The following is an 11,841-nucleotide window of genomic DNA, read 5'->3' as shown; positions in this document are numbered from 1 at the left end:
TAGAAGACGATGTAACTAACACTTGCAACAATGCCGTGTCAGTTGTCACGCAAACAACCGGTTTGTATCCCACGACATCCAACCCACCCTGCACAGCACCTTCACTCTAACAAAATCAATGGTCCTCTTGCCTTCTTCTACGCCATCTCCAGCTTCATCTCCATCTCATCCATCTCTCTCGTCATCCTCTCGCTTCCTCTCTCCTTCTCCGAGCTCGTCAGACAACCTTATAAAAAGAGAGAATAGAGAGAGGAGAGACAGAGAGAAGGATTTAGAGAGAGAAAGCGATGCATCGCGGTCCTCAACTCTTCCGATTCATCTCTCGCTTCTCCAACCCCCGATCCCTTTCTTCCACCCCAACCGCTCCCCTCCAAACCCTAGAACGCGGATCATCGACCCAATCCGTAGGTTCGGCGCCGCCTCCTCCTCCGGCGAGGACACTGGCGGAGCTCCGGAGGCGGCTGGCGGCGGAGACCCCCGACCTTTCCGACTTCGTTTACTCGGTGGAGGTGGGAACGAAGAAGCGGCCGCTTGCGAAGCCGAAATGGATGAAGGAGGCCATCCCTGGAGGAGCAAAGTACACGGCGATCAAGGCGAAGCTGAGGGAGTTAAAGCTCCACACCGTGTGCGAGGAGGCGAGGTGCCCCAATATGGGGGAGTGCTGGTCCGGTGGGGAGACTGGTACTGCAACGGCGACTATTATGATCCTTGGAGATACTTGCACACGGGGTTGCAGGTGGGTTCTCTGTTGTTTTCTTAGTTGATTTTGTTGGAAAGATTGGATCTTTTCAGGATTCTGTTGGTCTTCCATAGAGGGCTTGATTCGTGTAAATAGTACTGATTTAGTTGCGATTTTTATAATTTATTTTGGTATTATATTTGCGTCAGGAGGCGCATAAGATACTCTCTTTTTCCCAAAGAAAGAGGGGCATATGACAGTTGAGAAATACCGGGAGGAGCGATCACAAATTTCAGATTTCATATAATCATGTTTTCCTTTGCGAAGGGAGGAAAATATTAGTATTAAGTTTTTGTATTAGCAAGTTTGTCCAATGTGAACTATGTGCATAAAGTTGTTCGATGTTCTGCATGAATTCGCTTACTTATAGGTGTCAGAAGTGTGAATATGGATACTTGATAGGGATGATTACATTCACCGTAGTAGTCTTATGCTGCATAAGATTTTGATAAGAGTTTTTTTTTAAAATTGAAAATGGATGAATCAGATTATTCAGTTGTGTTTGCTGATCTGGATATGGTATTGACATGTTCAGTCACTCCGTATTAGTTTTTTTTAATAAAAAAAATAACAGGGGAAAGATTGCGAAGGCAAGATGTACTTCTGATAGATTTTGTAGTCAAAATTTTGATTGTCATACTTGTATCCCATTGGTGTATCTATGCCCTTTAATTGTTGGTTCCATTTCCTTTCAGATTTTGTAATGTCAAGACATCGCGAACTCCTCCTCCACCAGATCCAAATGAACCTTCGAATGTTGCTAAAGCAATTGCTTCCTGGGGTCTGGACTATGTGGTGATTACTAGCGTTGACCGAGATGACTTGCCTGATCAAGGAAGTGGCCATTTTACTGAAACAGTGCAGACACTGAAAATTTTAAAGCCAACAATTCTTATAGAGGCTCTTGGTATGCATTCTATATTGGTTATTTCAGCAAATTTTTGACATTTTATGTAGGCTTTAACACTGATGATGATGGTTTAGTATTTGCTATGTCAGAATCTTAATTTAATCTATTCCTTCTTTGTGCTCCACCAATGTGCATTGGCAGCAAAAATGCAGCATTTCAATGAGGTTCACTTTCAAATATACAAACAGGACTATGATACCCCAAATTGAATCACTTCTAGAGAGCAAGAATCGCGGCTATCTGTGGGGCAATAACTTGTTGCATGTCTTGAACCATGCAATTACCCCATGGGATAGCATACAAATATATTTAAAATGTGTTAGGTTTTGTATGTGGGAGAAGTTGTTAGGTGCACTACTGTTCCTAAAGAACTTAATTTGGACATAGCAATATCATTCATGGAGAGTTAACATTTCATAGATGCTGCATCTGTGAATTGATGACCTGTTTTTCTTACTCTTTTTGAAATTTTCTATTTATTGGAAGATTCAATTAGCTTTTGTCATGCGTCTATGGACTTTCTTTCAAAAAGAAAAAATATATATTGTCATATGAATATAACTCTCAAGGACACCTCAACTTACATCACATTAGTAGAAAACTATGTGGCCACTCTGCCCAGTTATGGTTCCTTCAACTTGGGTATTGCATTCCTCCTTATTAGAGAGGTATATGTAGTCATGATGGACATGTCAGAAAATCTTGTGAGATTATCTCATGTATTATTCTCAGTTAATGCTATAGTTAACTCATTCTTTGGTGAATGGTTATTTATCTTATTTGTCTCATCCTCACTCAGTTGCACCCAGTTCTTTGAGTATATTATTTTATTATGTTAACACTCCAAAGCTTGAAACAGCTAGTTTGATAGTTTCTCTTAAAATATTCAATTTTAATAAGAGAATTTTTTCTCCTTGATCATTTATAACCACATCCATTATGAAATATTTCAATCATACAGATGTTGTATCAGATTTTGCAGTAAATGATGCTGATTAATTTTCTGCATTAATGCTATTCAAATTGTTGATCCTGCCTATACGATATTGTCTCTGTGATAGTTTGAGTACATATAACAACTAATAACTTATTGTTTTCATGAAGATAGGGCATGCCATTCTTGGAATGTCTCTGAATCCTAGATTGGCTTGTGCTGTTGAATATTTTGCATGATGAGATTCTTATATGTTGTTCTTATTATCTGCTGAAGTCTGCTTGTACATTAATATCCTTAAGATATATAAAATAATCATTGTGCAGTTCCTGATTTTCGAGGAGATGCAAGCTGTGTAGAGAAAGTTGCAAAATCTGGATTGGATGTATTTGCTCACAACATTGAGACAGTGGAAGAGCTGCAGAGCATAGTACGAGATCACCGTGCTAACTTCAAACAATCTATTGATGTCCTTAAAATCGCAAAAGAGTATGCCCCAGCAGGCACACTTACGAAGACATCAATCATGCTGGGTTGTGGGGAAACACCTGATCAGGTTGTCAGCACGATGGAGAAAGTTAGAGCAGCTGGAGTTGATGTTATGACATTTGGTCAGTATATGAGACCATCAAAGAGGCATATGCCCGTCTCTGAGTATGTCACACCAGAGGCTTTCGAGAAGTATCGCGCTCTTGGCATGGAAATGGTATTTCTCAGATATATCTCAAGTTTAATTGTTGAAATCTTGCTACACGTACATTTCTGCAAGTAAATTGCTTTAGTAATATGCTCTTATTGTTAGTTTGAGATGATTATATCTACTATTTGTATGTTCCATACAATTTCTTAGTACATGTGCACCCGTCAAAACATCTAGTGCTGTCTATGATGATGAATAGCAAAACTTTGATGCCTTACTAATTCCTGAAGCATGAAATCCCATTGTTCCTATTTCGAAAGGTCACTGAATTTTGGTCACCCATGTTTTCTGTTCTGAATCATATAGATGAACAAATTTGAATGATATCCTTTGTTCAGTGCAAATTTGAGCCAAAGGCTCACATGCTTTCGGTTTGCAATCTTTTGCAGGGTTTCAGATATGTTGCATCAGGCCCTATGGTGCGGTCCTCATACAAAGCTGGAGAATTTTATATCAAGTCCATGATTGAAGCTGATCGAGCAAAATCTTTTCCTTCTGAGAATGATGGAGCTTAAGCCCAAATTAAGTTTTTGGATCCATTCTCCACAAAATTGAAATTTGACCCCTAATTTTAAGTGTATTTTCACCTTCATAAATGTAGTCGTCTTATATTATTATTTGTTCCCTTCAACTTCTCTCATGTTCATATCCTGTCTATGTTCAATCGAAATGGGGAAAAAAATGGCACAAAGAAATTTGCCCCTGGATTGAAACTGTAATTTGCTTGAAATAAAGGGAGCTGATGGATCAGTTGCTTATACTGTTCTCTGGATAGGCATCAGGGAGGAGTCATACACAATATTTAACAAAACTTAACGAGTGAACATATCCAGGCAACTCTATTTTGTATATAGGTTAGATAAATAATGTCAAATCCCAGCCGTAGGATAATCTCTTCTGGGAGAGCATGTCAAGGACTTGGTAGGTGTTGAATGATGGATGCATGAACAACAAAGGACTCAGAAACAAATAAGGTTAAACGAAAACTTTGTAGGTTATAAAATTTAATGATATATGCAAGGATGTGTTCTTTAAAAATAGTCATCTGCCAAAACCACAACTCCAAGAAAAGATATTCTTCTATTAAGTTGCTGCATCCAATGTAAAATGGATCTATTATTTGCTACCTTGAAAAGAGAATCTCACAATGATGGTAATTTACAGAGGCAAGCTACAAATATTACAACCTGATTCCTGCACTGGTATATGCCATGCACGCCATCTCATTTGCCTGCTTGGCATCTTCATGAACTTTTAGAGACAACTCCGAGACCCTGGTCAACCTATCGAATAATCTCACTAAACTTGTCTGTAGGCAACTAAAACTTGTAGCAGTTTCAAGCTTTTCGTACTCGTTATTTTTCGAATCTCCACAATCTTGTGTATTCTCAGAATCTTCCTTCACTTTGTTCTCTTCAACTTGCTGTGCAAACGACTCATGCAGGACAGAGATGACATCTTTAATGGAATTACACAGCTCCTCAGATGGTACTGACGCCAACCCAGTGAGCCAATTGCTACAGAGAACAAATATAGGTGGAGAAAGGGCTTGGCGAGGTGGGAAGGCTACCTTTCTTCCTTTACGACGTTCTTGGGGTTGCAAGACACACTTCTGAAGCCAGGAATTGAGGGCCTGCAGATAGGATTTATGGGCTTTCACCCAGTTCTGAAAGCTAGAAGCAAAGCAGTCCATCTCATTACATAGGAGCACCATAGCCTGTCTGCGGGATTCACTTGCCGGTGCTGCTGATGAGCTTTTCACATGGTACGCTAAAGAGATTGTGATAAATTGTGCATGGTGACATTCAAGCATAGTCTTCCACATCCTGATTAACCTGCAGATGCTATATAATTTGAGTTCGCATGAAGTACAAACAAAATGTCCCCTATTAAGATATAGTTCCTACTAAATAAGATTCAAAAATTTCAATCAAGACCACAATGGAGCGTTGCTATGGTATTAGCAGATTGTCATGTTCTCTGAATATAAGTAGAATAAGAATTCTAAACTAGATGATCCAATTTCTAAAGTCCCAATTATTAAAGTCATTTTATCCCCAGTAGCCGAAGAGTTAAATACTATTTCTGATTAGAAATAAAGAAATTAATGAACTGTAACAAATATGTGATGTCATTCTCCGGATAGCTGGTGGATTGCTTAAACCAAATCAGCTTAGATTCCGTCTCATTACTAGAATTTGCGCTATGTACTACATAAATAGAATTTCTGGCAAATAACACTAGTAACATACCCTTGAAGGAGCTCGACAATTTGTGGTTGCAACTCCTCATCTCTCAATTTCTCAATTCTCTTTGATACTGAATCAACTGCTTGAATGGCAACACATACTCGTGAATGCAGATCCTTGACAACTGCTCGGGTTTTATCAATCACCTGTGCATTTAAGTCTTGTGCAAACTGGTGTCTGAGCTGGCTGCACTTTTGATCATAGGCCTTCCTGATGTACTCACTAGCCTGTATAAATTAAGAGCATGTTAAATAAATTAAAAAGGGATGAATCTGATAGAAATCTAGAAGCTCAAAAGTAAAATCGACGAATTGGGCGATTGGCTTTTATACAATCTAATAATAAAAAATAAATGTACCCAATGATATGCATAAACTTAAAAGTAAAGCCTGCACATCTTAGATAAAAAAACTTGTCAAGCTAAAGCAAAAAATCAAATTTTGCTAAGCAGATGAAGTAGCATTGTTTCTTCAGAAAAAAGGAAAATATGTATAAAATCTAACAAATAACAAGGCTACCAAAAAGTATATCATGGATTCACAAAATTTTAGATAAGATCACAATGCATAGGAGATAAGTACCTTAATTTCGTCATAAAGTTTTCTCTCCCATGCATACAGCCTATCCAATGTAGAAGAATGGCTTCCCGAAAGCATGGAAAATTCTTCAATAAAATCACTACTGCCACCACAATCATCTGCTTCAGTCAATGTAAGAGGGTTCTTGGATGATGATGACAGAGATGAGATTGAACGATTCCAAGTGATAACCTTTTTGACATGCGAGGTAGATTCTACAGAGAATCAAAATATTAGATATTGAAAAGAAGAAAGTACAGAAGAAAATTTATATCAATTAAGTCAAATAATTCATGACGCATTTGCTTTCCAAATTTTACTCCGGATCAACCAACAAACATACCCTGTCTAGGGACAATCTTCCCCTTGCAGCAGACTGCTTGAAAGACTTCAAGAAAACTAGAATTAGGCGATTTTCCTGTAGAACCAAGACTTTGTAAATAAATTCAATTGGAAGATTTAATAGCAAAGAAGATCAGATAACATGAAGTATAATTTATTCACTGCAAAGATCACCTTCCGTATCAGAGCAGACATTAAGCCTGATCTTGTTAGTCTCAAGCATTCTTGATGCCTCATTGCCTGCTTCTGATGCCCTGAGAAACCGATGTTCGATGTCCTTCATGCTGGAGAGAAAATCCTTTGCCCTGTGAGTGATGAACTCAGAAGCATCCTCCCTTTCTGCACATAGTTCTTTCTCCAAGTCATCCTTCTCTATCTTTGATTCGTGAAGTTCAGACGCGGCAATTCTAGTTAAAGCGTCAACCAATCCATCAACACTACGATGCTTAGAAGTCAGCTGTTTAGCCTCATCTTTTTCATCGATGATACTAGGGCTAGTATTATTCATTTTTGGCTCCTCTTTAATCTCATAGGACCTTGTCATTTCTGCTTCAATTAAAGGGACTACTTCTACTTCTCTTAATTGTTTCAAACCCTTCATCCTACTATAGTTTAAGCTCAGGCCACTTTCACCATTATGTGAAGCAACACTGCAAGTTCCATCCATAGGATCAAAGAAGTCCCACGAGGAACTTATAACTGGAGGTAATGGTGGTGATGGCAGCCCAAAGCCGAGAGATTCTTGTTCAACAAAATGTGCAGCCGATGGATTGATGGTAACTGTTACAGCACCACCTCCTGTTGTCCTCATGTAATTCATGGAAAATGGACTCGCTCCATGCAATGGGGAGTCTACATGCTCCACGATGTGGGGAGGTGATGGCGATGCATAAGAGGAAGGCGATGGGGACTTATCTACTTCCGAAGTCGAAAGCGACGACTCTAGCAAGAGCTCAGACTCTGTGAATCTTCTTAGAGCAGTACCTACACTACGAAGGGATCGGATATATGCTAGATGAGCCGCCGACAAGGCATATCTCGCATCTACTGCTTGCTTAATGTACTGAATACGCTCTTTGCAGAAAACCAGAGCTTCATCATTGGTAAGTTTGGAGCCTGAGGAACCCATCGAGATCCTACATTCCACAAACTTGTCTATAGTCTAGAGAATAGTATTGTGCCCAAACATTGTAAAAGGTAATGGGTTTCCTTCCTGTATTAAATCTGTATCAGGCCATGGACTTAGAGAAGCATAATGATACCCATAGAAGAAAAAGGTTTATTAAATACCTCTTAAATCTCTACTCCACATCAAGATGTGAGCTAGATTGCAGATTAATCAAAAGCCAAGGTAAAAGAGAAAGAACACTAATTTGACAGCGGAGAAAAGGAGTTACCTTTCTCCGCTCCAAAGCTCTTGGGGTCTCCCAGAAGCTTAGAAGACAACTCAAATCAGCAAGGAACCCTGAAAGCTCATCAAAGGACCCCACAAATCAATCGAGTTGTCACCCCTAATACCCACTTCCAGCGCCCAAGTTCCTTTTTGACCACTGCCAGACCCGTACTCTCCACAAACTCCGGCGACCTACAAGAGAACCCCACGAGAATCTTGCGTGAAGGTGGTAACTTTCAGTTATCTTCCTCCTTTCTTTATCTATCTCATCTAACACCAACATAAAGGTGCAGCCTTTCTTTGAGTAAAATGGTGGAATTAGCCGTTAGGACATGAGGAAAGCAAGAAAGAAAGGAGATACGACAAACCGGGAGGAATCACAATACACGAAGACTAGGGGGGGTGGGCTACCTCGAGATATGTGAAGTCTAAAGATTTGGTGGTCTCTCTGCTTCAGTGCTCTGCATCTTCTGTAGCTCGCTGCTGCCATTTTGCTTTCTTTAATAACTCTGCACTGTACTGCACAGGTGATTCGCTTTTCGTTCCAAAGCGTTAAAAAAGAGGGAGGAGGAAGGGATAATAAGACCGTCAGCTAATTTATTGCAGGAGTGGCGGTAGGAGATAAAGGAATGCTGCAATCTCTCAGTCGTTGGTCCCTGCCCTTGGGGGATATGAAATGGGCGTGGTCTCGTAAGTTGTTCTACTACTTTCTTAGGGCTAGATTGGTACTTTCAGTTAACTGCAACATCGATGTTGTTTTGAGAAAGTTGTAAACTGGCTTTATCAGTTCATTATTAGTAAAACCACCTAAATCCACCTTTTCAGGAGCTATAGTTGTAGGATCGGAGACATCTTATTATTGATCATGTACATGAAGATCCAAACCCAACACAATTATTATTTCGGCAACGCGCCAACACACTGCTGACAAGAGGCATCGAAGGTCACGAGCATTCACAACAGAAGTTATTCTTTCATAACAAAAGAACAAACAGAAAAGAACATGCGGCTGCGAAGAAAATGGCCATTAATGACCAAGGGCTGAGCTCGAGCACAGAGCAACCTGGAAGACCTTCAACTTATACACTATCCACTAGTCACCTTAGATTGTCCATGGGCTTGGGCTTGGGCTTGCTACCTTTTGGTCCTATTTAGAGATCATATATGGTCCCAAGCAATTTCACTAGCTTAGCCCATTGAGTTGAGGCTCTCAGTGTGAGTTCAGTAGAAATAATATGCAACGTACACCAATGAGTTCGTAGTGCTCCAGAATATCAAATTAGGAGTATAGGTCCACGTTAATTTGATTGCGGAACATGGTCACAAAGCAACCCAGTGAAATCATAATCAACATCTTTAAGCCTCAACTTCAAATATCATACCAAGTACTTGTGGCACAAGTAGGGGCTGTAAGCCACTAAGACGATAGATAAATAAGGTATCTGAACAATAGGAGAGTAAACATTGCGGAGATTGAAACCTAGATCAGTAGCAAGACCATCTCTTAGACTTCATTTTCCTCATACATCTTAAGCAGTTGGGCACATCCTGCCACGGGGGTGTCCTTCTGGAAGCCCAAGGCATTTGCAAACCTGAAGTCAGTTGCAATGCCATTGTTGCGAGTCAAGAATACACGTGCTCTCTCACGGCCCTTGACCAATGATGCACATCCGCTGTCTGCGCTGCTGATGAGCACAGACTCACAAATCTCATTCTCGTGCTCCTTGGCTATAAGAATATTGTAGGTACCAGTGTGGTCAGTCACGCCATTGTAACTGCCTGTCTTTGCACCGGAGGTTTTTGATCTGCATTCAACTGAAACCTTAGCACCTGCAAATGCAAAATAATCACATACTTGAGATAGTAAATATATACAAAAAGAATTGAAATAATAATGGTAGTGCCACGATCTGCATCTCATGTGAAGAAATATAAGACACAACCCAACCCATCATTAAAAGTATAGATATAGATAGTGTACATATTGGATTACCTCAGTTGTACACTATAAAAGCCAATATGTACACTATCTATATCTATACTTTTAATGATGGGTTGGGTTGTACACTATAAAAGTACCGAAAATTTCTGAGGATGCAGCATAACTGTTATTTCCCTACAAGTGCTATATTTGTAAAACGTGTATCAGAGTTTCCCATTTTCTTTCTTTGCATCCAAGAACCAAGTGCATAAGAATTGGATTGACAAAAATAAGTAGATGAATTTCTCAATCCACCACTCTTTCCATATAGACCTATAACACTAGAATTTGCTTAATCATATTTTAGCTAGTACATGCGTTGGACGTATGGTCTAGCCTTCCAACTGACTAGCAGTATGGTTCTCATCTTGGATGAGAATTTGACTCAAGTCTGTATAACATGTTACAGATATCTTATATAACATAAGATTCATTTGAGTATCTTATGGCAACAGTTAATATATTAGCTATCATGTTCCGACCTTTACAGCAATACCATTAGTATTTTAAGTGGTATGATAGGATAAAATCAGATAAGGCCCTAGAGTAAGTACTATGTTAACAGACATCAATATCTTGGCCAAAGATTGTAGAATATTTTCAGATCCTGATATTAGAATACCTTTGCAGACCTATAAAACCTTAATCTATCAAAATATATATTATCCTAGCTCGTCAAACTACCAAACCTGAGGAGAACAACAGATCCTCCATTAAACAAAATAACAAATAACCAAACTACTACGAATTTCTGTGAAGACAGAAGGGGCAACCAACTCAATTGCTTCCAAGTGTTGGATACAACCTTGACTCGTACCAACATAACAAGATCGCCCACTAGTAAATTGGTAATAGTTGGTGAGACTAGTTCATGTCCAGAAGACTGTTACATATTTCTTAGTTATTGTTGCATGCACCAAATAGCAGATCTCTTTGACCTCACTCAATAATCAATGAACAATGCTTAAGGTACCATAAATTATTTTTCATTGACTAAGAATTCCAACCCTAGGATAACTGTAAACAAGCAACAACATTTTTGCGGTAAGTGATCTAAACAAAAGAAGATAAAAAATATTTCGCAGTACATAATGAGGTACCCAAGCATAGTACTCTGATCAATATAAATCAGCATCTCGATAACATTTAGTAACCTATGTCACAATCATATGCACATAATGAATAATGCTTAATATGCAATCTCGTGATGCAAGATTGCTTACACGCACTAAAATACCCATCGATCGAAGCTCCAATATATTCAAATAGGGGCGTCCCCATTCACATTTTTACTATGTCTATCGAATATAACATTTCGCAAGTTTAGCATCAAGAATCTTGTGATTTTACCAGATAATTCCATGCAAAAAAATTTAATATATCATCAAACTTTAACAACCTAAACATGATCTGTACAGCACTAAAGTAACTATTGCAAACTTTTAGGGTTTAAAGTATCCTTCGATCGCTTCCCAACCACATTTTTCCGAATAATATCTAAAAACAAAATTATACAACCCCGTAATCCATGAACTACACGACATTCCCATAGATCCACCAATCTCGCCCGGTCCAGGTCAAATGGCCGGTATCATCCACGGTCTAAATCTAGCGGCCCAAAGAACAAACGAGATCCAAGATCGAGTAGCCAAGAAAGCGGTGGAGGGGTGGTAAACTCACCGGCAATGTAGGTGGTAGCGGGCGTCTCGAACCCCGCACGGCACGTGTCACAGAAGACGCGGCCCTGGACGACGAAGCCCTGCTTGAGGTCACGCGCTTCGCTAACGTGCGCCGAGATGGCGCAGAGCACCACCAAGACGGCGGCGGCGAGGATAGCCGGGATCTGGCCCCTCTCCATGGCCGGGACGAAGGAAGTCGAGGGAGATTGAGAGAGAGAGAGAGAGGCAGGTGACGGGAATCTAGAAAGAGAGTGATGGGAACAGCGAGTAATGGGAGTTCATTGAGTGGGGTTGAGTTTTATAACTTCGATAAGATTATGGTCACCGCAGGTGACA

At 39.8% G+C, this 11,841-nt stretch overlaps 3 protein-coding genes across 9 annotated transcripts; 1 reads left to right on the top strand and 2 right to left on the bottom strand.

The window, feature by feature from the left end:
• The first annotated feature begins 146 nt into the window (after window positions 1-146).
• On the top strand, window positions 147-4,041 carry LOC140779411 (lipoyl synthase, mitochondrial). The gene is made up of 4 exons (XM_073124455.1): window positions 147-736; window positions 1,435-1,646; window positions 2,910-3,289; window positions 3,673-4,041. Exons 1-4 carry the CDS (start codon window positions 288-290, stop codon window positions 3,796-3,798), a joined length of 1,167 nt encoding a protein of 388 aa, XP_072980556.1. The 5' UTR covers window positions 147-287; the 3' UTR covers window positions 3,799-4,041.
• A 275-nt stretch (window positions 4,042-4,316) lies between these two features.
• LOC140778331 (uncharacterized) lies at window positions 4,317-9,038 on the bottom strand. Of its 7 annotated transcripts, none has more exons than XM_073122987.1 (6): window positions 7,743-9,038; window positions 6,627-7,665; window positions 6,454-6,528; window positions 6,114-6,325; window positions 5,536-5,759; window positions 4,317-5,118 (listed from the first exon to the last, which is right to left on the bottom strand). In XM_073122987.1, the coding sequence occupies exons 2-6, from the start codon at window positions 7,579-7,581 to the stop codon at window positions 4,464-4,466; spliced, it is 2,121 nt and encodes a 706-aa protein (XP_072979088.1). In that variant the 5' UTR covers window positions 7,582-7,665; window positions 7,743-9,038; the 3' UTR covers window positions 4,317-4,463. The 7 variants fall into 7 exon arrangements, with proteins under 7 accessions (XP_072979088.1, XP_072979093.1, XP_072979092.1 ...); XM_073122992.1 differs by having other exon boundaries at window positions 6,627-7,676; window positions 7,850-9,038; XM_073122991.1 differs by having other exon boundaries at window positions 7,850-9,038.
• Window positions 9,039-9,181: 143 nt separating this feature from the next.
• On the bottom strand, window positions 9,182-11,786 carry LOC140778332 (pollen-specific protein C13-like). Its single transcript, XM_073122994.1, has 2 exons — window positions 11,507-11,786; window positions 9,182-9,675 (listed from the first exon to the last, which is right to left on the bottom strand). The coding sequence occupies exons 1-2, from the start codon at window positions 11,682-11,684 to the stop codon at window positions 9,350-9,352; spliced, it is 504 nt and encodes a 167-aa protein (XP_072979095.1). The 5' UTR covers window positions 11,685-11,786; the 3' UTR covers window positions 9,182-9,349.
• Between the last annotated feature and the right edge of the window lie 55 nt (window positions 11,787-11,841).

This window comes from Typha angustifolia, chromosome 15, assembly GCF_048772165.1.
Source record: "Typha angustifolia cultivar Huaian chromosome 15, ASM4877216v1, whole genome shotgun sequence".
NCBI lineage: Eukaryota > Viridiplantae > Streptophyta > Magnoliopsida > Poales > Typhaceae > Typha > Typha angustifolia.
This window is presented reverse-complemented; position numbering and strand designations above follow the sequence as displayed.

What these genes read in the sequence shown, in the direction of transcription:
- LOC140779411 (XM_073124455.1), top strand. Translation starts at nt 288, where the DNA reads ATGCATCGCGGTCCTCAACTCTTCCGATTCATCTCTCGCTTCTCCAAC. An exon ending in ACTTGCACACGGGGTTGCAG is followed by an intron (nt 737 to 1,434) that starts GTGGGTTCTCTG and finishes ATTTCCTTTCAG; the next exon opens with ATTTTGTAATGTCAAGACAT. An exon ending in GCGCTCTTGGCATGGAAATG is followed by an intron (nt 3,290 to 3,672) that starts GTATTTCTCAGA and finishes AATCTTTTGCAG; the next exon opens with GGTTTCAGATATGTTGCATC.
- LOC140778331 (XM_073122987.1), bottom strand. Translation starts at nt 7,581, where the DNA reads ATGGGTTCCTCAGGCTCCAAACTTACCAATGATGAAGCTCTGGTTTTC. An exon ending in TGTCTGCTCTGATACGGAAG is followed by an intron (nt 6,529 to 6,626) that starts GTGATCTTTGCA and finishes TTGGTTCTACAG; the next exon opens with GAAAATCGCCTAATTCTAGT. An exon ending in AACTTTATGACGAAATTAAG is followed by an intron (nt 5,760 to 6,113) that starts GTACTTATCTCC and finishes TAATTTATACAG; the next exon opens with GCTAGTGAGTACATCAGGAA.
- LOC140778332 (XM_073122994.1), bottom strand. Translation starts at nt 11,684, where the DNA reads ATGGAGAGGGGCCAGATCCCGGCTATCCTCGCCGCCGCCGTCTTGGTG. An exon ending in CGCTACCACCTACATTGCCG is followed by an intron (nt 9,676 to 11,506) that starts GTGAGTTTACCA and finishes TTGCATTTGCAG; the next exon opens with GTGCTAAGGTTTCAGTTGAA.